The sequence below is a fragment of the Macaca thibetana genome, chromosome 3 (assembly GCF_024542745.1).
Source record: "Macaca thibetana thibetana isolate TM-01 chromosome 3, ASM2454274v1, whole genome shotgun sequence".
Lineage (NCBI taxonomy): Eukaryota > Metazoa > Chordata > Mammalia > Primates > Cercopithecidae > Macaca > Macaca thibetana.
In genome coordinates this window covers 141,896,336-141,923,068 of record NC_065580.1, presented here as the reverse complement: position 1 = coordinate 141,923,068, position 26,733 = coordinate 141,896,336, and the positions used below count along the sequence as shown (strand labels likewise).

General features: G+C 44.0%; 1 protein-coding gene across 1 annotated transcript in view; it reads left to right on the top strand.

Moving 5' to 3' along the window:
* Window positions 1–26,733, top strand: part of ARPC1A (actin related protein 2/3 complex subunit 1A) — a 374,209-nt gene that overhangs the window by 325,640 nt on the left and 21,836 nt on the right. Inside the window, exons 2-4 of the mRNA XM_050784139.1 lie at window positions 8,300–8,381; window positions 15,454–15,546; window positions 20,814–20,918. Of these exons, the coding sequence (XP_050640096.1) occupies window positions 15,483–15,546; window positions 20,814–20,918 (169 nt within the window). The 5' untranslated portion in view covers window positions 8,300–8,381; window positions 15,454–15,482. The remainder of the gene's footprint in view (window positions 1–8,299; window positions 8,382–15,453; window positions 15,547–20,813; window positions 20,919–26,733) is intronic.

The following is a 26,733-nucleotide window of genomic DNA, read 5'->3' as shown; positions in this document are numbered from 1 at the left end:
TACATATATGAGAGAGAAAGAGAGAGAACAAATGTGACAAAATGTTCACAAGTGGTAAATTTAAGGAAACAGGTATGTTGATATTCATTATTCTCACATATTTTGCAACTTTTCTGTAGGTCTGAAAGTTTTTAAGGAAAAAAAGAAATACATAGGAGGTGGAGGTGCTATGACTTGGTAACTAACTTTCTGGGGGCCATTAATCAATCTGTGGTGGATGATGATACCTGGGACTGAGAGGTAGAGGAGAGCAGAATCTGAGGTGGGGAGCAGAGGGAAACACCGGGTTTGACATGGATTGAACTGAGGTGGGAGGTGATGAGACACCAGGTGGAGACTCTCAGGAGCAGTAAGAATTAACAGGGGTCAGGAACAAACTGAGACACAGATCTGCGGGTTGGCAGCCTATGGGTGGTGGCTGAAGCCAAGAGCCTGTGAGATCACTTAGAGGGCAGGTGTGGATGGGCCAATATTCTTGGGCTCACTCGCACTTAAGGTTCGGGTGCAGAAGTAAGAATCAAGCAAGAACGGTTACGCTCATGAGCAAACCAGCTATTTCATTCAGGGTTCCTATAAAAATAACCATTAGACTTGCGATTTTCTACCACTTTACATTTCCTCCTAGAGACACTCTTTTATTGGTTAACTTCTCTCCAGGTAGGGGATTATGAGGCTTTTGTCAACATCTTCCTGGGGAGCGTGATATGGTAAGAAGCCTACAAATATATTTGTGATATAAGCATGCAAAACAGAGGTACGCTATATGCTACAATTAGAACTACGATCCTCCCAGGTTAATTCATTCCTGAAAACAATTCTCAGATCAAATAAGCCTATATGAAGTTATTTTAAATGAGAAAATAGGAACGTATTCCCAGCCTGTCCAGAAACTCCACTTTCTCCAAATATCACTAAAACCCTCTCAAACATCTATAAAACAATCCTCCAAACATTTCTGCACAATATAGACATGTAAACATGAATTATCTAATTATTTAACACTTAATGAACTCCATGGTGATTATGTTTGCAATAGTACACAATGATATGCACTCTATTGAATGAGAATTAGGTATTTTCCCCAATCTGCAACTAACGTGTACAGTAAAGTAAACAACAACATAATAATGAGTTAAAGATAGATAATTAAAAGCAATAAGATTTAGCAAACTGAAATGGACAAATGGGATTTTTCTTTTAAATGGCTACTTGCCAAATGATTCTGGTAATGGAGCATGGGGCAACAGACAACCCTCCCATTAGTGATCATTAGAAAAGTGGACAAAATATACAAAATATCTACTCAAAGATAAGCGAGCAATAATGAGGCAGTAAATACCTACCAGGTCAATGTCCAAGAGAACAGAGTACCTAAGAGAGTGAGCCCATCAGTAGGACTGTTTTGCCCCAATCAGCTACTTGCTGATTCCAGAACAGGTGGCTGAGAGCCTAAGCAGTACTTTTTTTTTTTTTTTTGAGAAGGAGTCTCGCTCTGTCGCCCAGGCTGGAGTGCAGTGGCACCATCTTGGCTCACTGCAGCCTCCACTTCCCAGATTCAAGAGATTCTCCTGCCTCAGCCTCCGGAGTAGCTGGGATTACAGGCGTGCGCCACGACGCCCAGCTAATTTTTGTATTTTCAGTAGACACAGGGTTTCACCATGTTGGCCAGGCTGGTCTCAAACTCCTGACCTCAGGTAATCCACCTGCCTTGGCCTCCCAACGTGCTGAGATTACAGGTGTGAGCCACTGCACCTGGCCCTAAGCAGTACTTTTGATAGCCTTTCAGGGGTCTGGGGCCCTCCAAGGATGGGGAGTCTTGGGAAATACCTGTTATACTAGTCAGGGTTCTCCAGAGAAACAGAATAGGAGATATCATATAGAGATATAGAGAGATGGAAAATTGACTCACGCAATTATGAAGGTTGGCAAGTCCAAAATCTGCAAAGCCAGTGTCCCAGTTCAAATCTGAAGGTTGGAAGCTTCTGCAGAACCAGAAAAGGTCAATGTTCTAGTTCAAAAGGCTCACTTGAGCCTAGGGGTTTGAGGCTATAGTAGCTATATGACCACACCTGTGAATAGCCACTGCACTCCACCCTGGGCAACACAGCAAGACCCCATCTCTGGAAAAAAAAAAAAAAAAAGACTGAGGTGAGGAACTGTTCCAGATTAGACTAGAAAGAATTAAGTGCAGCAGTTGATCTTGGATTGGCTCCAGGACTGAGAAAAAAAAAAAAAAAAAAAACGCCATCAGGAAGGAGAATATTCTCTTACTCAGGTGAGGGTCAGACTTTTGTTCTATTCAAGCCTTCAACTGATTAGATGAGGCCCACCCACATTAGGGAGGCCAATCTGCTTTATTCAGTCTACTGATTTAAACGTCAACCTCACCCAAAAGCATCCTCACAGAAACACCCAGAATCATGTTTGACCAAATATCTGGGCACCCTGCGGCCTAGTCAAGTTGACACATAAAATGATCCAAGCGTGACATACTAAGAAATATAGGCTGGGCACAGTGGCTCACGCCTGTAATCCCAGCACTTTGGGAGGCCAAGGTGGATCACTTGAGGTCAGGCGTTCAAGACCATCCTGGCCGACATGGAGAAACCCCGTCTCTTCCAAAAATACAAAAAATTAGCCAGGCACGATGGCACACGCCTATAGTCCCAGCTACTTGGGAGGCTGAGGCAGGAGAATTGTTTGAACCTGGGAGGCAGAGGTTGCAGTGAGCCGAGATCGCACCACTGCACTCTAGCCTGGGCGACAGAGTGAGACTCCATCTCAAAAAAAAAAAAAAAAAAAAAAAAAAAAAAATATATATATATATATATATATATATATATATATTTGGTTTCTGACACGGAGCTTTTAAAATTGTTATACTGTCCTGTATAATAGGGGTGATAGGAACATCTTTCTTTCTTTTTTTTTTTTTTTTTTTTTGAGACAGTCTTGCTGTATCCCTTGGGCTGGAGTGCAGTGGGGCGATCTTGGCTCACTGCAACCTCCGCCTCCCGGGTTCAAGCGATTTTCTTGCCTCAGCTTCCCGAGTAGCTGGGATTACAGGTGCCTGCCACCATGCCAGGCTAATGTTTGTATTTTTAGTAGAGACAGGGTTTTGCCATGTCAGCCAGGCTAGTCTCGAATGCCTGACCTCAGGTGATCCACCCACCTCAGCCTCCCAAATTGCCGGGATTACAGGTGTGAACCACCGTGCCCAGCCTAACATCTTTTGTTATAAATATTCGGTTTTAGCTCCCAGTTCCTCACATAGGAGATTATAAGCCCCTTGGAATCTCTGGTGTCTTTTTGTATGCTAATGAGATGACAGGTGGATGACGGTGCTAGATGGCTCCAGAATGAAACTAATTGCCTGAGGAACCAACCATGTGCCCTGTGATTAGAGGGTAGGAATTTTCAGTCCCACCCCTCAACCTCCAGGGATGAGAGGAGCTGGAGATTTATTTCAATTACCAATGGCCAGTGATTTAATCATCATGCCTATGTTATAGAACATCCATAAAAACCTTAAATGATGAGGTCTGGAGAGCATCTGGGTTAGACAACACGTGGTGGTGCTGGGAGGGTGGTGCGCCCAGAGAGGATATGGAAGCTCTGTGCCCCTTCCCACACACCTCGTACTTGTCCATCAGTAACTGAAACATCTTTTGTTATAATATTTGGTCTTAGCTCCCAGTTCCTCACACAGGAGCTTTTAAGACCTTTGGAATCTCTGGAGTGATAAGTGTGTCTCTCTACGCTAACGAAATGACTGGTGGATGAGGGTGCTAGATGGCTCCAGAATGAAACTACCTTTTTATTAAAATAATCTAAGCTTTGCCTAACATGGAAAAATGTGTCGGAAACAAAATGTCTAAGTGGCTCTGGCCTCGAGGAGATTTACAGGTTCGTGGATTACAGATTTCATTTATCAAATTAGGTAAGTAATACAGGGAATTCCCGGGCCGGGCGCGGTGGCTCAAGCCTGTAATCCCAGCACTTTGGGAGGCCGAGACGGGCGGATCACGAGGTCAGGAGATCGAGACCATCCTGGCTAACACAGTGAAACCCCGTCTCTACTAAAAATACAAAAACTTAGCCGGGCGAGGTGGCAGGCGCCTGTAGTCCCAGCTACTCGGGAGGCTGAGGCAGGAGAATGGCGTGAACCCGGGAGGCGGAGCTTGCAGTGAGCTGAGATCCGGCCACTGCACTCCAGCCTGGGTGACAGAGCGAGACTCCGTCTCCAAAAAAAAAAAAAAAAAAAAAAAAAAAAAAAAAAAAATTGTTTTAGCAGCCATCCCTGGTCTATAAAATAAGATAAAATAATTTGTGACCTGGTCATATCCTAACCTCTAAATTATTTGAGAACAGAAGGATCTTACTCTACTCATTAACACAATACTTGGCACTTGGTATTTATTAAATATTTGATGACTTGAATCTTGACCAAATTCTAATTCAACTCAATTCCAATTCCAATCCAATCAGCAAAGCCAACAAAATCACCCACAGTAGTGTCCAATCCCTCCCCTCCCTTCCATTGCCCACTTCTAAGTACCACCTTCCCTGGCACTAATTATGAAGTCTAATTAGGGAAAAAGAGTCAGGATGGTGGGAGCAGGGGAAAGCAAATAAGCAGCAAGTAAACTACAAGTCTGCCATTCTTCATGGTCCAGACACACAGCCCTCCTCTGCAAATAACTCACAATCTTCCTGCACCCAACAATTACGGCATAAACACTATTCCATAAAATCCCCAGCAAGCCTTTCTTTGCAGTCGGCTGCTCTTCTGCTGATTCTGCCTGTTGCCTTCTCGTATCTTCCTGCTTTCTCTAACAAATCTGCCTTTGTCTACAACTGTCTTGGTAAATCCTTTTACTCACAAGCCACCCAGACAGCCACCCCTCACCCATGATACTAATTTTTTAAAAGGTTGAGTCTGCATTTTGGATACTACATCACACATGCCTTAAAAATAAACACTAAAAGTAACTCACCCTCCTTAGAACCCTGATGGTTGGCTTTTATAGCAGGGCATGATGGTAAACAGGTAAGGCCAGAGCAGGTGGCCAGTCCTGCAACCCTTCCTTGTATCAAAACCCTCAGGTTTCAGGCCAGGTGTGGTGGCTCATGCTTGTAATCCCAGCACTTTGGGAGGCCAAGGTGTGTGGATCACTTGAGGCCAAGAGTTCAAAATCAGCCTGGCCAACATGGCAAAATCCCATCTTTACTAAAAATACAGTAATTAGCTAGGTGTGGTGGCACACGCCTGTAATCCCAGCTACTCCGGAGGCTGAGGCATGAGAACCGCTTGAACCAGGGAAGTGGAGGTTGCAGTGAGCTGAGATCACGTCACTGCACTCCAGCCTGGGCGACAGAGCAAGACACCGTCTCAAAACAAAACAAAACAAAAAAAACCCTCAAGGGTCAAAATATGCTGGTCCTTTTTCTTCAGTTACAGAATAGGTGGTTTAACTTTAAGAGCCCCGCTTAGAGCTGAGATTCTACCATCTGGAATGACTCATAAAATATAAAGTGGGCTGGGTGTGGTGGCTCACCCCTGTAATCCCAGCACTTTGGGAGGCCGAGGCGGATGGATCACGAGGTCAGGAGTTCAAGACCAGCCTGACCAACATGGTGAAACACTGTCTCTACTAAAAATCAAAAATTAGCTGGGTGTGGTGGCGTGCGCCTATAATCCCAGCTACTCAGGAGCCAGAGGCAGGAGAATCGCTTGAATCTGGGAGGCAGAGGTTGCAGTGAGCTGAGATCACGCCATTGCACTCCAGCCTGGGTGACAGAGCAAGACTCCATCTCAAAAAAAAAAAAAAAAAAAAAAAAAAAAAGAAGTGAAATGCATCAGATGGTAAGATTTGGTTAGGCTAAACTGCAAAATACTATTTCAAATCGGAACTAGTGACTAAGAGTAAATGTCTGTTATTTTTCTGGGGCTAACATTTCTTGTCACTTATCATAAAGTCTGGTATTAATTTGCATTTGTCACTCTCGTCCATCCAGATTATAAATTCCATCAAAGCAGTAAGTGTTCCTTGTAAAGAGGTGGGACCTTCATAAACTCCTCTATATACTTGGGAATTGATTCATGTAACTTGCAGACACACAAGAATCCCTGCTTTCCACAACTGCTGTCCTCCCTTTCCCAAGCTGTCTCTTGGAGGCGGTAAGGAATTTACAATGGTCTTCATGCTCCATCTGCTCTATTACCCTATGACCAAAGACTTTGTAACCATGGGGCAGAGTTAAAATTAGTGACTTTCAGTGCAGAGAGTGCTCCATTAACAGCTGGATTCACTAACTCAGTGGTCCCCAATCTTTTTGGCACCAGGGATCAGTTTCATGGAAGACAATTTTTCCACGGACTAGAGGGCAGGGGCAGGGGGAGAGGGGTGGGATGGTTTTAGATCATCAGGCATTAGATTCTTATACGAGCATGCAACCTAGATCCCTCACATATGCAGTTCACAATAGGGTTCACTTTCCTATGAGACTCTAATGTCCCCACTGATGCAACAGCAGGCAGAGCTCAGGCGGTAATGCGAGAGATGGGGAGCAGCTGTAAATACAGATGACACTTCGTTGGCTCGTCCTGCTCACCTCATGTGCCAATGGGTTCCTAAAAGGCAACAGACCAGTACCCGTTAGCAGCCAGGAGGTTGGGGACCTCTACACTAACTCCAAAGAACATAGCGGGTCTGGTGGGGCACCGTGGCTCACGCCTGTAATCCTAGCACTTTGGGAGGCTGAGGCAGGTGGGATCACCTAAAGTCAGGAGTTCAACACTAGCATGGCCAACATTGTGAAACCCCGTCTCTACTAAAAATACAAAAATTAGCCAGGCATGGTGGCGCGCGGCTGTAGTCCCAGCTACTCAGGAGGTTAAGGTAGGAGAATCACTTGAACCCGGGAGGCACAGGTTACAGTGAGCCGGGATGGCGCCACTGTACTCCAGCCTGAGCGACAGAGCAACACTCCGTCTCAAAAAGAACATAGCGGGTCTGAACTTGAGAGTTTGACAAGTACACCTATGTAAACCTCAACTTACAACCAAGCATTGGGATAAAACTTGTAAATACCAAAGGGAAGGAGACAAGCCCTTGGTTGGCCTGGCACGGAGGGGGGGCTCACACTCAGCACTTTGGGAAGCAGAGGATGGAGGACTGCTTGAGCCCAGGGGCTCAAGACCGGCCTGGACAACATAGGGAAACCTCATCTCTACAAAAAATATAAAAATTAGCCAGGCACAGTGGCTCACACTTGTAATCCGAGGGCTTTGATAGACCAAAGAGGAAGGACAGCTTGAGCCCAGGAGTTCAAGACCAGCCTGAGCAACACAGCAAGACCCTGTCTCTACTAAAAAATAAAAATTAGCCAGGCGTGGTGGTGTGCACTTGTAGTCCCAGCTACATGGGGTGCTGAGGCGGGAGGATCGCTTGAGCCCAGGAGTTCCAGGCTGCAGTGAGCTATGATCGCGCCACTGCACTCCAGCCTGGGCTACAGATCGAGAACCTGTTTAAAAAAAGAGAAAAAGAAAGAAAAAAGAAAAGCTCTCGAGTAGCCCCATCTGAGGGGGCTGGGGCTGCTCCAGAATTTCTACGGGTTCAAGGGCAGCAGCCTGGTTGCAGGTGGGGATCAGGGCATTTCTCAGAAGCTGCATCTGCGGGACAGGCTCTGTCCTCTGTGAATTGGGGACCTTGCCAAGTTCCCCCAACCCTTTTTCCCTGAGGCGCCATCTTGGGAGCAGGGAACAAGTGACTCTGCCCCAGGAAGGGTCGAGAATGTTCCTGGGGGGCTTCAGGGGTTTTCCACAGAGGGAGCACCGCGGGGGTGGAGGCTCCCTGCAGCGAGCAGCGCTGAGGTTGACTGGCTCTGACCTTGGCTCTCTGAAGGGAGAAAAACAATTGTTCGTCAGGTCCAAGAGCTCCAAAGACCCCCAATCCTCAATCACTCATCTCCTGACAAAAGAACTTGCGAAACTGCCAAGGCGCCACACTTCGGCTCGCGATTGTGAGGAAATTAGTTGAGGAACGGAGTGAGATGACCATGCCGCTTCCCCAGCACTTGCCAGGCGTTCCGTGGGGCCGCATTTCCTCTGAAGGGCCGCCGCCGGTACCAAGCCGATCGGACAGCGTATCCTCCTGCTCCACAGCCTGCCTAGCCCCGGACTGCACGCCCGAGCTGTGCGCATGCGCGGACGGCCCGCGCGGCCGCAACGCGCAGGCGCTGTGGCCACTTCCGGGATCTGTCAGCCGCTCCCTCTGGGCTTCCGTCCTCCGCCCGCGCCCGCCGGAGCCTGTTCGCGTCGACTGCCCAGAGTCCGCGAATCCTCCGCTCCGAGCTCGTCCGGACTCCCCCGATCCCAGGTAACGGCCAGCAGGGGCGAGCGTCTCAACCTGTCGGCCTCTGTTGTCCAGGCCTCGCGCCGGCCTTGGACCCGCGGGGGCAGTGAGACGGGGTCTTAGGCCGCGGGGCCCCGAGGCTGAGGCGCGGCCGGGTCTCCCGGCTGGGGCCTCCTGAGGGGGCGGGGATCCCCTTTCTCCGTGGATCCCCTGGAGCTTCTCTCAGGATGTTCAAGCTCCCAGCCGCCTCCGATGACCGAATTAACGGCCCCTTCTGCGCTCCCAGGGTCCTACTTGCATCTCTGCTGGGGGCATTTGTCACCGTCTTTAAAATTGTGTCAAGCAGAAGGATCTCCCCTAATCGAGCGACCTGCGGGACTTTTCATCTCTTTGGCGCCTACAGTCGATCCCTGCATACAGTAGGCGCCCATAGGATGTTTGCCTGCTCTCTAGGGCAGCCCTCAATCCTTCAGTTATTGGGGAACCTTCCCGATCTCGAGAAAAACCTTCTCCCGAGTTCTTTAAGATTCCCCTGCATGAGCACCGCCTTCCCCCAAGTCAAAATTTCTCCCTTCTCGGCGCTCTTATTCGCTTGTTGGAATCTTTTATGCCAATCCTGGCACCGCCACTTTTGCTGGGTGATCCTGGGAAGATGCTTCTCTGTGCCTGTTTCCTCATCTGCAAGAAAAAGATTCTTACTGTTTTGCTAAGGATGAAATGAGCTTATTTGCGTAAATTGCTTAGAATAGTTCCTGGCCCAGAGTAGGTGATCAATAAATATTAGCTATTATTACTGCTTCTGGGCATTCTATGCATATCCGTCTTCCTTTCCTTTTCTACCTCCTCCACTCTCCCCAAACACCAACCCTCCAGACTTGAAGACCAGAATGGTGTCAGCCTTATTTAAGTTTCTGGCCCCATCCCGGTATTTACAACGCTGCTGGGAACATGAGAGGCACTTAATCAATTATAGCTTAGAATCTTTGATTATAAAGCCATCTGTTTTGCAGCTTTGGAACCTTCTGTCTATGTCAACTCATAGCTTAAATTGCCGAGATTATCTTAGTTCTGCCCTCTCTTCTCAATTTTATCTAGTCTTTTGGTTTTACATAGGGCCTGGGTTTTCAGGTATCCAAAAACAAAAGAGGGGCATCAGTCAGGAAGGTGTTTTTGTCCTGTTAGGGAGTGGGTAACTGTATGGCTGTTGTCTTCCTTTTTGTGTGTGTGTGTCCTGCAGCCTCGACCTCCTGGGCTTAAGAGATCCTCCCACCTCAGCCTCCTGAGTAGCTGAGACTACTGGCATGTGCCACCACGCTGGGCTAATTTTCATTTATTTTTATTTATTTATTTTTGGAGATAGAGTCTCACTCTGTCACCCAGGCTGGAGTGTGGTGGTGTGATCTCGGCTCACTGCAACTTCCACCTCCTGAGTTCAAGCGATTCTCCTGCTTCAGCCTCCCGAGTAGCTGGGACTACAGGCATGAGCCACTGCACTTGGCTAATTTTTTTTTTCTTTTTGTATTTTTTGTAAAGACAGGGTCTCCATATGTGGCCCAAGCTGGTCTGGAGCTCCTGAGCTCAAGCTGTCCTCCCACCTCGACCTCCCAAACTGCTGGGATTTGGGGTGTGAGACACCGCACCCAGCTTATATGGCTATTTTCTCCCACAAAGTATTCGGAGATCTTCTGGAGTACATCTGTTAATCACAGTTAAAGGAAGGGACCATTTTGGAAAACTCCTATTTTGGACGGGGAGTGGTGATACTTTGATCTAATCGTCTCATCCAATGCTGAAACAAATCCTACATAAAGAAGTTTAAAATGGTCTGCTGGTGAGGCTGGTGCCTGGACTGGAGCCTGTCTGAACGTTGAGGAGGGTGTGGTGACCTTGTTGGAGTACTTGATGTTGCTAGATTGGGTAATGAGAGTGATTAGGAACTAGGTGAATCACGGTCTTAAAAACTGACCCTAAATAGGGGACGGAAATTCCCACTTGTGTGAATACTTTCAAGCTCCAAAGGAGTAGGGCCAAGAATTTATAGCATATGTCAACGTTTCCAAGCTCAGAGAAACTAACTGGTGGGTTCTATGGTTGGTTTAAAAGCCTTGGGTTGGCCAGGCGCAGTGGCTTACGCCTGTAATCCCAACTTTTTGGGAGGCTGAGGCGGGTGGATCACCTGATGTCAGGAGTTTGAGACCAGCCTGACCAACATGGAGAAACCCCGTCTTTACTAAAAATACAAAATTAGCCAGGCATGGTGGCACGCACCTATAATCCCAGCTACTTGGGAGGCTGAGGCTGGAGAATCACTTGAACCCAGAAGACAGAGGTTGCGGTGAGCTGAGATCGCGCCATTTCACTCCAGCCTGTGCAACAAGAGCAAAACTCCATCTGAAAAAAAAAAAGCCTTGGGTCAAAGGAAGAAAGGGAACCTACTGGCATGTATTTTCAGGCTACGCTCTGTACTACTTGCTTTCACATGTTGTCTCATTTAATTCTCCTTGTGATATCGGTGGTATATCTATTTTACAGAAGAAAAAAATGATATTTAGACATATCAAGTGACTTGCCCAGGGTCTCATAGCTAGTGTGTGTCAAAAGCCAGGGTTCAAACCCAGCCTCGGCTTCAGAGCCCATGGCTAGCCATACATCAGAATGACTCTGTATTCCGTGTGATAGATAAAGAAAAGGGATGGGGGGGCCGGGTGCGGTGGTCATGCCTGTAATCCCAGCACTTTGGGTGGCCGAGGCGGGCGGATCACGAGGTCAGGAGATCGAGACCATCCTGGCTAACACTGTGAAACCCTGTCTCTACTAAAAATACAAAAAAAATTAGCCAGGCGTGGTGGCAGGCACCTGTAGTCCCAGCTACTCGGGAGGCTGAGGCAGGAGAATGGTGTGAACCCGGGAGGTGGAGCTTGCAACGAGCCGAAATCGCGCGCCACTGCATTCCAACCTGGGTGACAGAGACTCTGTCTGAAAGAAAGAGAGAAAGAGAGAAAGAGAGAAAGGAAAGAAAGAAAGAAAGAGAGAGAGAGAGAGAAAGAAAGAAAGAGAAAGAGAGGAAGAAAGAGGGAAGAAAAAAAAGGAAGAAAGGAAAGAAAGAAAGAAAGAAAAAGAAAGAAAGAAAGAAAGAAAGAAAGAAAGAAAGAAAGAAAAGAAAGAAAAGAAAAGGGATGAGGAGTTCCTGACATTTTTATTTGTTCCCTTTTCTCCCTCTCTAGCTCTCTTAAGACAAAACTTTTCAGATTTCACTTAAACATTAATCATAGTTTAGAAATTATAATTATCACCCTATGACAGAAGGTACCCTTTCTTGGTACATAATTCAGGCTATTAGGAATTTCTTCTGCATTCACTGGGTTTCATGAATGCAAGCTGTGTTTGCTAGGTGCATTCTAAATTTGACAAACATGAGTGTTGTCTTGGCCTACAGACTTAAAATAGCCACCTGATTATAAAAGAAGTACAGGTCTTGAGTGTATGTCCAAATATGGAACTTGAATGATATGGCAAAATTAGAAATTTTAGAAGCAATTACACTGTTGTGTAAATGGCCACCTCTTTTGAAGTCTTTGCTACATTGCTTATAAAACTGAGTTGAACATGAGAAAGCCTTTTGTCCGCAGCTGTACTTTTCAACTGGACGTGAAACATATACTTTATGGCACACAGATATTTGCATCAAATTACTGATTTGCAGACCAATTTTATTTTTAGTTAACAAATAAGCTTATCAAATGTGGCTTTTGAACTAAAGCACTTTTAATTAAGGAGTTATTTTATGACAGCGTGTTATTTTGAGTAGCTGTAACTAAAATCTGTTGTGATGGAACAATTTGGAGTGAGCATCTGATATCAGAGATAAAGAGAGAAGCATGCAGTGAGCATCTGGAAGTTCTTTAAAAAAAATAAATAAATAAACATTCTCATTTGAATTCATTTAAAACTTTTTTAAATTGCCAATTCCTAAGCTTTTTCTCTGTGAGTTGTAGTTTGCTTTCTAGACTGTATGAAAGAAGAAAGTAACGACTTAACTATCTTCACTCTTAGAATAGAATATGAAATACTAGCATTTCTCTGCCAGTTCAAGATATTGGATGTTTTTTATTTAAAGTTGCACTTACCTTTGGGTTCCCCCCTCCTTTTTTTTTTTTTTTTTTTTTTTGATATAGAGTCGCCCTCTGTTACCCAGGCTATAGTGCTGTGGCACCATCTTGCTTCAGTGCAACCTCCGCCTCCCATGTTCAAGAGATTCTTGTGCCTCAGCCTCCCGAGTAGCTGGAATTACAGGTGCCTGCCACCATGCCCAGCTCATTTTTGTATTTTTAGTAGAGACGGTTTCTCCATGTTCGCCTGGCTGGTCTGGAACTCCTGGCCTCAGGTGATCCACCCGCCTCGGCCTCTCAAAGTGCTGGGATTACAGGCTTGAGCCACCGCACCTGGCCTGGGTTCCTTTCCAATTAGCAGAGGTGCTATTTCTGCTTTCTAACTGAGATTGATTTCTGCTTTGTCAGCTGAACTTTCATTGTTCACTTTACAACCTTCTAGTGGCCCTTCCATTCATTTCCTGCTTGCATCAGAATTCATGTCTCACATTCAGCCTCCACCCTGGGTTAACATGACACGTACTTATGTGTGTTGAAACTTGAGTTTATAGTGAGGGTGCCTCCTGGAAATGATAAAGTTGGGGGTAGAGGAAGGCTGGCTGCATTTTGAAAAATGTTCCCATTTCAGGTAATGGTTGCTTCTTCAAGTGTATCTAGATTTGGGTACCTATAAAATAGAGAATTTTTAATTTAATGTTTTGCAGATTCCTGCTTTTCATTTAGTTACAATTAAAAGTTTGAAAAGTATTATCACAAACACCTACATACTCTTTGCCTCGATTCACCAGTTAGCATTTTGCCACATTCACATTCTATATATTTTCTGTCCTGAACTGTTGAAAATAAGTTACAGTGGCTGGGCATGGTGGCTCATGCCTGTAATCCCGGCCCTTTGGGAGGCTGAGGCAGGTGGATCACTTGACAGGCAGAGCAGCCTGGGCAACATGGTGATACCCCATCTCTACAAAAATTACCTGGGCTTGGCGGTGCATGCTCGTATCCACAGCTACTCAGGAGGCTGAGGTGGGAGGATCACTTAAGCCCAGAAGACGGAGACTGCAGTAAGCGTAGATTGCACCACTGCCCTCTAAACCTGGGTGAAAGAGCAAGACCCTGTTTCCCCTGCCACCCCCACAAAAAGAAAAGAAGTTACAGAAGACATCATGATACTTCATCCCTGAACACTTCATCATTATCTTTGTCTCCTAAGAGCTAGGATATTCTCCTACCTAATGTCAATACCATTATCTTACCTAAGAAAATGAAAATAATTCCATATGTAATATCTAGTTTAAATTGTAATTTTCCCTGTTGTAGAAAATACATCTTTTCTGCCCAATTTAAAATGTAGATTATGGGCCAGGCACGGTGGCTCACACCTGTAATCTCAGCACTTTGGGAGGCTGAGGAGGGCGGATCACTTGAGGCCAGGAGTTCAAGACCAGCCTGGCCAACATGGTGAAAGTCCGTCTCTACTAAAAATAGAAAAATTAGCCGGACCTGGTGGTGCACACCTGTGATCCCAGCTACTCGGGAGGCTGAGGCAGGAGGATCACCTGAGCCCAGGAAGTGGAGGTTGCAGTGAGCTGAGATGGTGCCGCTATACTCCAGTCTGGGCAACAGAGTGAGACTCTGTTTCAGAAAGAAAGAAATAGATTATAATCAACTTTCACTTACCAAATTTGGTTTTCATAGCTCTCTAGAACAGTTCTCGCCCTGCCTCCATATTGCTATTTTTGGAATAGTCCAGGCCAGTTATTCTATAGAATGGCACACACCCTGGCTTTAACTGTTTATTTCCTCCTTGTATTGTTTGACCAGTTCCTTTACCCTTTATTTCTTGTAAACTGAAAATTAGGTCTGAATCTTGATTGGGTTTAGAGGAAATATGTTTGAAAGAAAGACTTCACTGGTAGGTTGACCATATTCCCAGGTTTCTCCAGGATAGCCCTGTGACCTGTTGTGTCGGCATAACCATTGTTTATTTTTGCTCTCAGAAGTGTTCTGATTTGGATGGTAAGTTAAGTCACTATTTATAAGTGATGATGTACTTCATGTGGACTACCATCAGGAGGCCCATCCAGTTAGATTGATCCGCTATTTATAATACTGAGTTTGATCACGTGGTGATTGCCAGATTTCTTCAATGTAAAGGCATCTTTTTCTCTTTGTAGTTAGTAAGCAATCTGTGGGATAATAATTTGAGACTAGGAATATCCTGTACCTATGACCCTTAACAGAATAAATTCCACATTAGTTGTTACAATGCTAGATTTATTCAGACGGTTAAGTTTCGACAATGAGACAGATTTTTTTTTTTTTTTCTTGAGGCGGAGTCTTGCTCAGTCACCCAGGCTGGAGTGCAGTGGCATGATCTCGGCTCACTGCAAGCTCCACTTCCCAGGTTTGCCATTCTCCTGCCTTGGCCTCCCAAGTAGCTGGGACTACAGGTACCTGCCACCACGCCCAGCTAATTTTTTGTATTTTTAGTAGAGACAGGGTTTCACCATGTTAGCCAGGATGGTCTCAATCTCCTGACCACCACGCCCGGCATTTTTTTTTTTTTTTTTTTTTTTTCCTTGAGACAGAATCTCGCTCTGTTGCCCAGGCTGGAGTGCAGTGGTATGATCTCAGCTCACTGCAACCTCTGCCTCCTGGGTGCAAGCAATTCTCCTGCCTCAGCCTCCCCAGTAGCTAGAACTACAGGTGTGTGCCACCATGCCCAGCTAATTTTTATATTTTTAGTAGAGACGGGGTTTCACCAGGTCGGCCAGGCTGGTCTTGAACTCCTGACCTCGTGATCCACCAGCCTTGGCCTCCCAAAGTGCTGGGATTACAAGTGTGAGCCACCACGCCTGGCCAGATTATTTTTTAATGGGAGAACAATGTTTTATTTCTGACCATCTTAAGATCCTCAGACAACTTAAACATTGGTTACTTACCTTTTCCCTATTGTACAAAATGTTTTTTGTTGTTGTTCATTGCAGCTTTCTCTCCTTTGAAAACACTAAGAATAATGTCACTGCATCAGTTTTTACTAGAGCCAATCACCTGTCATGCCTGGAACAGGGATCGTACTCGTAAGTATTTTATTAACTTTGCTTTTGTATTTTGGTACCTTTGGTACATCTCATCTTTAGACACATTTGGGGCTCACATATCTCAGTATCACATGTGCAAGGAACATACATCTATTATGTACATTCAGAAGGGAACTAAGTCAGTCCTTTGGTTTACAGATAGATAAACTAAGACCCAGAGTGAAGGAAGGGCTGTGCAGAGGTTACATACCAAGTTCAGGTTTAGTCACAGCACTAGGACCTAGAATAAGCTGTTTCAGAGACAAGCGGTTTGTTCCTGAGCTACTCAGAGCTTTATTAACTAGTATTTACTGTGTTATTCATAAGCAGCTTGAGTTTCTCATTTTCTAGCTCCAGCAAACTAGAAAGGGATGGAGAATGCTCTTAGAAGTAGGCACAGTCCAGCAAGCAAAGTGACAGATAATATAACAAGATGAGGCTGCATGCAGTGGCTCATGCCTGTAATCCCAGCACTTTGGGAGGCCAAGGCAGGCAAATATCTTGAGCTCAAGAGTTCAAGGCCAGCCTGAGCAACATGGCAAAACCCTGTCTCTGCAAAGAAAAATACAAAAAATGTGTGTGTGTGTACATATATACATATTTTGCTTGTTTGTTTTGTTTTGTTTTGTTTTTGAGACAGAGTCTCGCAATGGCACAACCTCAGCTCACTGCAAACTCTGCCTCTCGGGTTCAAGCAATTTTCCTACCGCAGCCTCCTGAGTAGCTAGGATTACAGGCATGTGCCACCACTCCTGGTTAATTTTTTTATTTTTAGTAGAGATGGGGTCTCACCATGTTGGCCAGGCTGGTCTCGAACTCCTGACCTCAAATGATCTGCCTGCCTCGGCCTCCCAAAATGCTGGGATTACAGGCATGAGCCTCCATGCTCAGCCTTGTCTGTCTTTATTACAGACATCATAGTGTGTATAAAGTAGTATCTCATTGTGGTTTTGATTTGCATTTCCTCCATGAGTATTGATGTTGAACATTGTTTGACATGCCTGTTGGCTATTTGTATGTCTCTGGAGAAATGTCTATTCCGACATGTCTGCCTAGTTTTAAATAGGGTTATCTTTTTATTGTTGAGTCATAAGAGTTCTTTATATATTCTGGCTGCAAGTCTCTTATCAAATATTTTCTCCCATTCTGTGGGTTGTCCTTTCACTTCTTTGAAGGTATTCTTTGACACACACAAGTTTTTAATTTTGAACAAGTTGCCAGGCACGGTGCTGTAATTCCAGCACTTTGGGAGGCCAAGGCGAGAGGATCGCTTGGGTCTAGGAGTTCGAGATCAGCCTGGGAGAGATAGTGAAACCTCGTCTCTACAAAAAATAAAAATTAGCTGGGTGTGGTAGCACGTGCCTGTGGCCCCAGCTACATGGGAGGCTGAGGTGGGAGGATCACTTGAGTCTGGAAGTCCACGGCTGCAGTGAGCCATGTTCATGCCACTGTACTCCAGCCTAGGTGACAGACCAAGACTCTCTTTCTCAAAAAAAAAAATAATAATTAAATAATAAAAATACAGAAAGAGCAGAATTGGAGAGAAAAAGTCCAATTTCGCTTATTTTTCTTTTGTTGCTTGTATTTCTGCTGTTGTATCAAAGAAACCATTGCATAATCCAGGATCACAACGATGTGTGCCTATGCCTATGTTTCCTTCTAAGAGTCTTAAAGCTTTAGTCCTTTTATGTAGGACTTTGATCCATTTTTAGTTAATTTTTGTGTATCCTGTAAGATAGGGTTCCTTTTGTATGTAGATATCCAGTTTTCATGGTTTTTTTTTTTCTTCTTTTTTCTGTGTTTATTTATTGAGACAGAGTCTTGCTCTGTCATTCAGGCTGGAGCGCAGTGGTGCAACCTCAGCTTACTGCAGCCTCTGCCTCCCAGGTTCAAGTGATTCTCGTGTCTGAGCATCCTAAGAAGCTGTGATTACGTGCATGTGCCACCACACCCGGTTAATTTTTGTATTTTCAGAAGAGACAGGCTTTCACTATGTCGCCTAGGCTGCCCTCGAACTCCTGGTCTCAAGCAATCCACCTGCCTCAGCTTCCCGAAGTGTTGGCACGAGCCACCATGCCGGCCAAGATAATCAAGTTTTTCCCGCACCTTTTGTTGAAAACTATCCTCTCCCCATTTAATTGCCTTGGCACCCTTTTTGAAAATCAACTGACTGTAAATATGAGAGTTTATTTCTGGACTCCCAATTCTATTCCATTGTTCTTTATGTTTATCCTAATTTCAGGACCAGTGTGTCTTGATTACTGTAGCTTGGTAGTAAGTTTTGTTTCTTTTGTTTTTTGTTTTTTTTTGAGACAGAGTCTTGCTCTGTCGCCCAGGCTGGAGTGCAGTGGGGCAATTTTGGCTCACTGCAAGCTCCGCCTCCCAGGTTCATGCCATTCTCCTGCCTCAGCCTCCCGAGTAGCTGGTACTACAGGCACCTGCCACCACGCCCGGCTAATTTTTTTGTGTGTGTTTTTAGTAGAGATGGGGTTTCACTGTGTTATCCAGGATGGTCTTGATCTCCTGACCTCGTGATCCTCCCGCCTCGGCCTCCCAAAGTGCTGGGATTATAGGTGTGAGCCACTGTGCCCGGCCCCGCTTGGTAGTAAGTTTTGAAATCAAGAAGTATAAGTTCCAACTTTGTTCATTTCAAGATTATTTTGGTTATTGTGTCGCTTGCATTTCCATATGAATTTTAGAATCAGCTTGTTAATATCTTTTAAGAAGTGAACTGAGATTTTGACAGAGATTGCTTTGAATCTGTAGATTCACCATCTTTTTAAAGCATTTCAGGGCCGGGCATGGTGGCTCACACCTGTAATCCCAGCACTTTGGGAGGCCAAGGCAGGTGGATCATGAGGTCAGGAGATCGAGACCATCCTGGCTAACACGGTGAAACCCCATCTCTACTAAAAATACAAAAAATTAGCCAGGTGTGGTGGCGGGTGCTTGTAGTCCCAGTTACTTGGGAGGCTGAGGCAGGAGAATGGCCTGAACCCTGGAGGTGGAACTTGCAGTGAGCCGAGATCACGCCACTGTACTCCAGCCTGGGTGACAGAGCAAGACTCCGTCTCACAAAAAGAAAAAAAAAAAAAAAAGAGCCTGTGTATTGGGTGCTTGAATATATATAACCTGGCAGGATAGTGAATTTAGAGCATGTGCTTTGTAACCATCTCACAGAGTTTCATAGCCAGCTTTCCTGGATCTTCTGTTTCCACTTTCCCATCTAAAAATAGGCTTTTGGAGTATTTCCAATTATTTTTAATACAGATGCAAGCTATCATTGTCCTCATTTAAACTACTTGATAAATTCAGCATATTAAGTCAACATTTTTTTTTTGACATTGGAATTTGAAATTTATAACATTTTCCAGGTTTAAATTTGTACTTGGCTTTTGAAATCTCTATATCCATGTGAGAAAGTTAGAGAAATATATAACTAGTTTTCAGAAAGCACTCTTAAGTCCTTAGGATTTTATAGCTAGATATTTACCTAGTTCCACAGTTTTATCTGTAAAGCAGATAGATGTAGCTTTCCTAAGGAGGGTAGGAAAGTGAGTGTAGGTGGGGACTATTCATGACTGGCCTAAAGCTTGGATCATAGGTCCTAATTTTTTTTTTCTTTTTTTTTTTTGAGACAGGGTCTCGCTCTGTCACCCAGGCTGGAGTGCAGTGATGCAGTCTTGGCTCACTGCAGCCTCTGCCTCCTGGGATCAAGTGATTCTCCTGCCTCAGCCTCCTGAGTAGCTGGGACTACAGGTGCGTGCCACCATGCCTGGCTAATTTTTGTATTTTTAGTAGAGACGGGGTTTCCCCATGTTGGCCAGGCTGGTCGCGAACTCCTGATCGCAGGTGATCTGCCTGCCTCATCCTCCCAAAGTGGTGGGATTACAGGCATGAGCCACCATGCCCAGCCCATAGATCCTAATTTTAATTTTAAGAAACCAATAAAAAGAAAGAGGGGCAGGGCATCTTGGCTCATGCCTGTAATCCTAGTGCTTTGGGAGGCCAAGGCAGGAGAATTGCTTGAGGCCAGGAGTTCAAGACCAGCGTAGGCAACATAGTGAGACCCTGTCTCTACTAAAAATAAAAATTAAATTAAATTTTAAAAAAACAAAACAAAAAACAGATGAACTAGAAAGGGTAAAAAATGATATATGAATATAGGTCTAGTATCCCTTATCTGAAATGCCTGGGACCAGAATTGTGAAATCCAGCCGAGCCCAGTGGCTCATGCCTGTAATCCCAGCACTTTGGGAGGCCGAGGCAGGCAGATTACCTGAGTTCAGGAGTTCGAGACCAGCCTGACCAACATGGAGAAACCCTGTCTCTACTAAAAATACAAAATTAGCTGGGCGTGGTGGCACATGCCTGTAATCCCAGCTACTTCAGAGGCTGAGGCAGGAGAATCACTTGAACCTGGGAGGCGGAGGTTGCAGTGAGCCAAGATCGCGCCATTGTACTCCAGCCTGGGCAATGAGAGCAAAACTCCATCTCAAAAAGGAAGAAAAAGAAAATCAGAAATCCAAAATGTTCCAGAGAGCATTACGTTTTAGCATGACCTTTTGAGTGTCATGTTGGTACTCAAAAAGTTTTGGATTTGGGAGCATTTCAGATTTCAGCTTTTCAGATTATGGATGCGCAACCTGTATGAGTTTTTAAAAAGTCCGTTTTGTGTATTATATTTTGGATTAGTTCAGGAAATTACTCTTGAAAACAAAGTATTGTGATCTATATTGGCTTTATTGTAAAGGAGAAGTTCAGTATAGTTTATCAGCAGAATCAATTTTTTTATATAAACTAGTTGTTCCAGCGTGGGTCCATGATAACAGTAATGGAAGTCCATAAACTATTTTCAGCATTTCAAAAAGACCAACAGAAATTTAGATTTAGCTCTAATAATATTCCACAGGTGAATGAAACTGTCAAATATTTTTACCTGATCTAAATTTATTTATTTTGACTAGGTATAGTAACATTGTTTATTTTTTGCTGGTTAGAATCATTAATTGACAGTTGTACATGTCTCTGGGAAAATGAATTTTTAATCTTAGTTTTCCTGTAAAGCATTATAAAATATAGGACCCAAGTAAAGTTAAAAAATAAATAAATAAAAGGAATTCTTCAGAGGTGAATTTGAGAACTACTTTTTCAAAAGTTTTTCTTTTCCTTAACTACAGTCTGCTTTTAAAACAACTGTGACATGTCTCCTTTTTGGTGACAATTTCAAGTTCAGGTGTTAACTGTTGTTTGAATTCTGTCTCCAGAGATTGCCCTCAGTCCCAATAATCACGAAGTGCACATCTACAAGAAGAACGGAAGCCAGTGGGTGAAAGCTCATGAACTCAAGGAGCACAATGGACACATCACAGGTAAAGGAAGATAGCCGTGAGCTTAGTGTGGTATTTCCAAATCAGGCACTCTTCCTTTTAGATAAAGAGCCTGGCCGGGCGCGGTGGCTCAAGCCTGTAATCCCAGCACTTTGGGAGGCCGAGACGGGCGGATCATGAGGTCAGGAGATCGAGACCATCCTGGCTAACACGGTGAAACCCCGTCTCTACTAAAAAATACAAAAAACTAGCCGGGCGAGGTGGCGGGCATCTGTAGTCCCAGCTACTTGGGAGGCTGAGGCAGGAGAATGGCGTGAACCCGGGAGGCGGGGCTTGCAGTGAGCTGAGATCGCGCCACTGCACTCCAGCCTGGGCGACAGAGCGAGACTCCGTCTCAAAAAAAAAAAAAAAAAAAAAAAAGAGCCTAATAAACCCAGTTGGCCTTTTTTTTTTTTTTTTTTTTTTTGAGACAGAGTATCACTCTGTCACCCAGGCTGGAGTGCAATGGCGCAATCTCTGCTCACTGCAACCTTTGCCTCCCAGGTTCAAGTAATTTTCCTGCCTCAGCTTCCTGAGTAGCTGGGATTACAGGCGCACACCACTGTGCCCAGCTAATTTTTTAATTTTTAGTAGAGACAGGTTTCACCGTGTTAGTCAGGCTGGTCTCGAACCCCTGACCTCGTGATCCACCTGCCTCGGCCTCCCAATGTGCTGAGATTACAGGATTGAGCCACTGTACCCAGCCCATAGTATTTAAAGTCATGCAGCACTTACTGAATTTCCTTAAAATTTTAGAGAAAATACTGTAATAATGATCTCAGTTGTTAAGTGCTTCTTGTAGCCCCAGTTGGTACCTAGCACTCTACTGTTGCTGTGGAAAGCACTGAACCTACCCTGAGGACTAAACAGCTAAAATTAGGAGATGAGACGTGAAATTGAAAGCTAGATAACATGAAAATGTAGACAACATGAAAACGTGAGCCAAACTGTATTTCCAAGTGTCTTCCAAAAGTTTCTTTGTGTTTTCAGGATAAGGAAGACTTTCCAGAATATTGAAAAGAACAAAGTAATATAATAAACACCCATATCAGATAATTGCCACCAGAATTACCAACTTTTTCCCTGTGCCAGGAAGTAATTTCTTTTCCTGTATCAGGAAACTTAAGGAAAAAGGATATAATAATAAGGAATATTATTCTAGGTAATGGTAAAGTCACCTCTCACCAGCAGTTCTATTCCTCTCCCCTAGAAGGCAGACTATAATTTGCTATGACACCATTCCAGTCCATTTTAATATATTTACATACACACATGTTCATAAACAAGCTTAGGCCAAGCACAGTGGCTCACACCTGTAATCCCAGCACTCTGGGAGGCCGAGGCGGGAGGATTGCTTGAACCAAGGAATCCAAGACAAGCCTGGGCAACATAATGAGACCCCCTCTTTACAAATAAAAAAATTAGCACAGCGTGGTGGCACACACCTATGGTCCCAGCTACTTGGGAGGCTGAAGTGGGAGGATCACTTGAGACAAGTAGATCAAGGCTGCAGTGAGCTGTGATCATACCACTGCACTCCAGCCTGGGCAACAGAGCAAGACCCTGTTTTCAAAAGAAAAAAGAGAAAACAATCTTTAGGACTATTGGCTAGTATTTTTTGAAGCTACATAAATGGCATGATATTATGCATCTCTGGCAGCCTGCTTTTGCATTCGTGATTGTTTCTGAGATCCATCTATGCTGCTGTCTAGATCAAGTTGATTCCTTTTAACTACTCTTTAGCATTTTATACCTCACTTACTTACTCTTTCCTCCATTGAAGGACATTTAGGTGGTTTCAATTTTTCCATATTACATGGAAGTGCTGAATAGGCATCCCTTGATTTCTGTACGTATGCGTGAATGTTTGTAGATGGTAGATGTGTTAATACCATAGGATATGCACATCTGCAATGTTGCCAGGCCTCATCAGATTGCCGTCATTCCCACTTGTCCTGTATGATAGTGCCCGTTTTCCCACACCCCGCCACATACTTGAGGTGATAAGACTGATGAATGCATAAAAGGTTCATCCGTTGCTTCTGTAAGTCGTATTTTCCTGATTAATGGAAAAGATGAGCATACTTTCAGACGTGTATTAGCCATGAGAGTTTTTCTTCGTTGTGACTGTCCTGTTCATAAATCCTGATCATTTTTTCATTGAGTGTTTGTTTTTTTCTTTTTCTGTTTTTTTGTTTGTTTGTTTTGAGGTGGAGTCTCATTCTGTCGTCCAGGCTGGAATGGAGTGGTACAGTCTTGGCTCACTGCAGCCTCTGCCTTCCAGGTTCAAGCAATTCTCCCGCCTCAGCCTCCCGTGTTGCTGGAATTACAGGCACCTGCCACAATACCTGGCTAATTTTTGTATTTTTAGTAGAGTTGGGATTTCACCACATTGGCCAGGCTGGTCTCGAACTCCTGACCTCAAGTGATCCGCCTGCCTCGGCCTCCCAAAGTGCTGGGATTACAGGTGTGAACCACCGTGCCCGACTTTTTTTTTTTTAGACAGGTTCTTGCTCTGTTGCCCAGTCACCCAGGCTAGAGTGTCATGGCTCACTACAGCCTCAACCTCCAGAGCTCAAGCTATCCTCCCACCTCAGCCTCCCCAGGGAGCTGGTGCTAAAGGTGTACGCCACCACACCTCGCTAATTTTTTTGTAAAGATAGGTTTCACCATGTTGCCCAGGCTGATTTTTTATTCTTTTAGTTGGACTCTGTAATTTTACCTCTAATCACCTAAAATACTGATGAGCTTAGAGATCTCCTTACCCAAATAAGAGAACTTAGCATGTTTTGCTATTCTGCATCCTTTACAGAAGTTGTCCTTCATTCTTCAGCATAACTCACGACCACCCTTGCTTTGACCAGTGATTTGTAAATAATGCTCTTGAGTACCAGGAGCTGAGTATATTTCCAAACCAGCGCCAAAGACAGCGTTTCTATTTTTGTCGCTCTTCCTTTCCCACAACCTTATTTCTATTAGCTTTGGCCTATTTTCTTAAGTTCCTTTGCCAGTGGCCTCATAGGCTAAGAATAAGAATACTCATATTTTAAATTGGAATTTTAGGCCAGGCAGGTGGCTCACACCTATAATCCCAACACTGTAGGAGGCTGAGGCAGGTGGATCACCTGAGGTCAGGAGTTCGAGACCAACCTGGCCAACATGGTGAAACCCTGTCTCCACTAAAAATACAAAAATTAGCCAGACATGGCAGCAGGCACCTATAATCTCAGCTACTTGGGAGACTGAAGCATGAGAATCGCTTGAACCCAGGAGGCAGAGGTTGTGGTAAGCCGAGATGGCGCCATTGTACTCTAGCCTAGGGGATAGAGCAAGACTCTGTCTCCAAAAAAAATTAAAAATTAGGCCAGGCGCAGTGGCTCACACCTGTAGTCCCAGCACTTTGGGAGGCTGAGGCGGGCAGATTGCCTGAGGTCGAGAGTTCGAGACCAGCCTGACCAACATGGAGAAACCCTGTCTCTACTAAAAACATACAAAATTAGCCGGGCATGGTGGCTCACGCCTGTAATCCCAGCTACCCGGGAGACTGAGGCAGGAAAATCGCTTGAATGCAGCAGGTGGAGGTTGCGGTGAGCTGAGATTGCGCCATTGCACACCAGCCTGGGCAATAAGAGCGAAACTCTGTCTCAAAAAAAAAAAAAAAAAATTCAATTGGAATTTTAGCATTTAAAAGGAAATACTTTTAAATGACAAAAGACAAAGATGAAAGACGAAAGAAATTGCCAAAAATGTGAAATATTTAGTTATGTGGTTTTTTTCCCTCTACTTCTCTTTTGGGGTTCTTTGAACTTGGGCCTGTTTTCTGTCTAGCTGCTCACGTGGCATTTTTTAGATCTGAAAAAAACTTGTTTGAAAAATCTAAATATAACTCTGGGGCAAGAGATCAAGGATCAGACATATTTTCTCAGAAAGATAGTGATTTTAGGGGGAAAAATATTTTCTAAAGCATTCTAGAAGAAAAAACTAGTCCATACTACAAAGAAAAGAAGTGTGGCAAACATCAGGGATATCATAGTTCTGAGGTTTTATTCTTTTGTGTTAAATATTTGATTGTTCACCTTTTTAAGAAACATGTTTTGTTACCATGGAAAATTTTAAACAGATTTTAAAAAAAAAATGCAATAGTGTATAATGAGCCTTTTATACCCATCACCTAGATTCCACAATTATCAAGTAACGGCCAATCTTGTTCTCAATTCACTTTCTCCTTTCCTGTACTAATTTGAAGCACATCCCAGACATATTATTTCACATTTCAGTTTGTATCTCTAAAAGGTAATGATTTTTCTTTTTAATAATAATAAATATTCAGACTTACACCTGTAATCCCAGTGCTTTGGGAGGCTGAAGCGGGCAGATCACTTGAGCCCAGGAGTTCAAGACCTGCCTGGGCAACATGGTGAGACCCCATCTCTACAAAAAGTTAGCCAGGCATGGTGGCTTGCACCTGTAGTCCCAGCTACTCAGGAGGCTGAGGTAGGAGGATTTCATGAACCTGGGAGATTGAGGCTGCAGTGAGCTATGATTGCACCACTGCACTCCAGTCTGGGTGATAAAGTGAGACCCTGTCTCAAAAAAAAAAAAAAAAAAATCTAAAATCTAATAAAGAGGACTGCAAGCAAAATTATCTTGTAATGAATAAATAAAATACACATCACTTAGAGTACAGTCTCATATTTTTTTCCCTTCAGTAGTACAAAAAATTGAGCTGACATTTCATGCGGGTAAATGAATGAATAAATTAAACTCTTCATACTAAAGTCACTATGACTTATGGGTAATTGAGCCTTGGATTTATATTTGTCTTTTTTCCATATACATGTCAAGAATGCTAAGTATTAATTTTTAGAGAGAGATCTGTAATATTTATTAGTAATATTTCTGTACTTTTTAATGTGAAATTATATTTCTAGAAAATAACTCATCAAGGCCAAGTGCAGTGGCTCACGCCTGTAATCCCAGCAATTTGGGAGGCCAAGGCGGGCAGATTGCCTAAAGTCAGGAGTTTGAGATCAGCCTGGTCAATATGGTGAAACCCCGTCTCTACTAAAAACACAAAAATTAGCTGAGCGTGGTGGCATCCACCTGTAATCCCAGCTACTCGGGAGGCTGAGGCAGGAGAATCACTTGAACCTGGGAGGTGGAGGTTGCAGTGAGCTGAGATCACGCCATTGTACTCCAGCCTAGGCTACAAGAGCAAAACTCCATCTCAAAAAACAAAAACAAAAGCAAAGAAAATACCTCATTAGTAAATGTTAAATGAGTCATGGTAAATTTTGCTCTTAGTATATAAGAAACTGACCTTGACTTTGGGATTCTTCACAGAGGTACCAGATAAGTAAAGTCTCATCAAATAAGAAAAGTAAACCTTAAATTCAGATACACATTTAGGTATCTTCCTGGTTTAGATGCAAAGATAATCAAGAATTTTACAGAACCTGCATCATGTAGAAAAGGTTTTCAGTATGGTTCAACTGACAGCAACTTTCAGAAAAATATATGATGAATCACAATATATATTTCCTCCTTTACACTAAAGATTATTTTTATTTACCCTGTATGCTGTTTTAGTTGAATGCCATGTAGCAGACTGTTGGTTAATATCATGGAATGAGGTCTGTTAATGAATGAATACAGTTATTTTCACACACAAAAATCTAATAAAGAAGAAAGAAAAAAGTAATGAATCTTGAGATCTTTAGAAGTCTTAGAAATGTGTGAATTTTCTGGGTCGAAAGAATGCCCCCGTTTAGTTTTGTAAAGTCTGTAATTATAAAACAGCTCTGTTCTACATGACCTC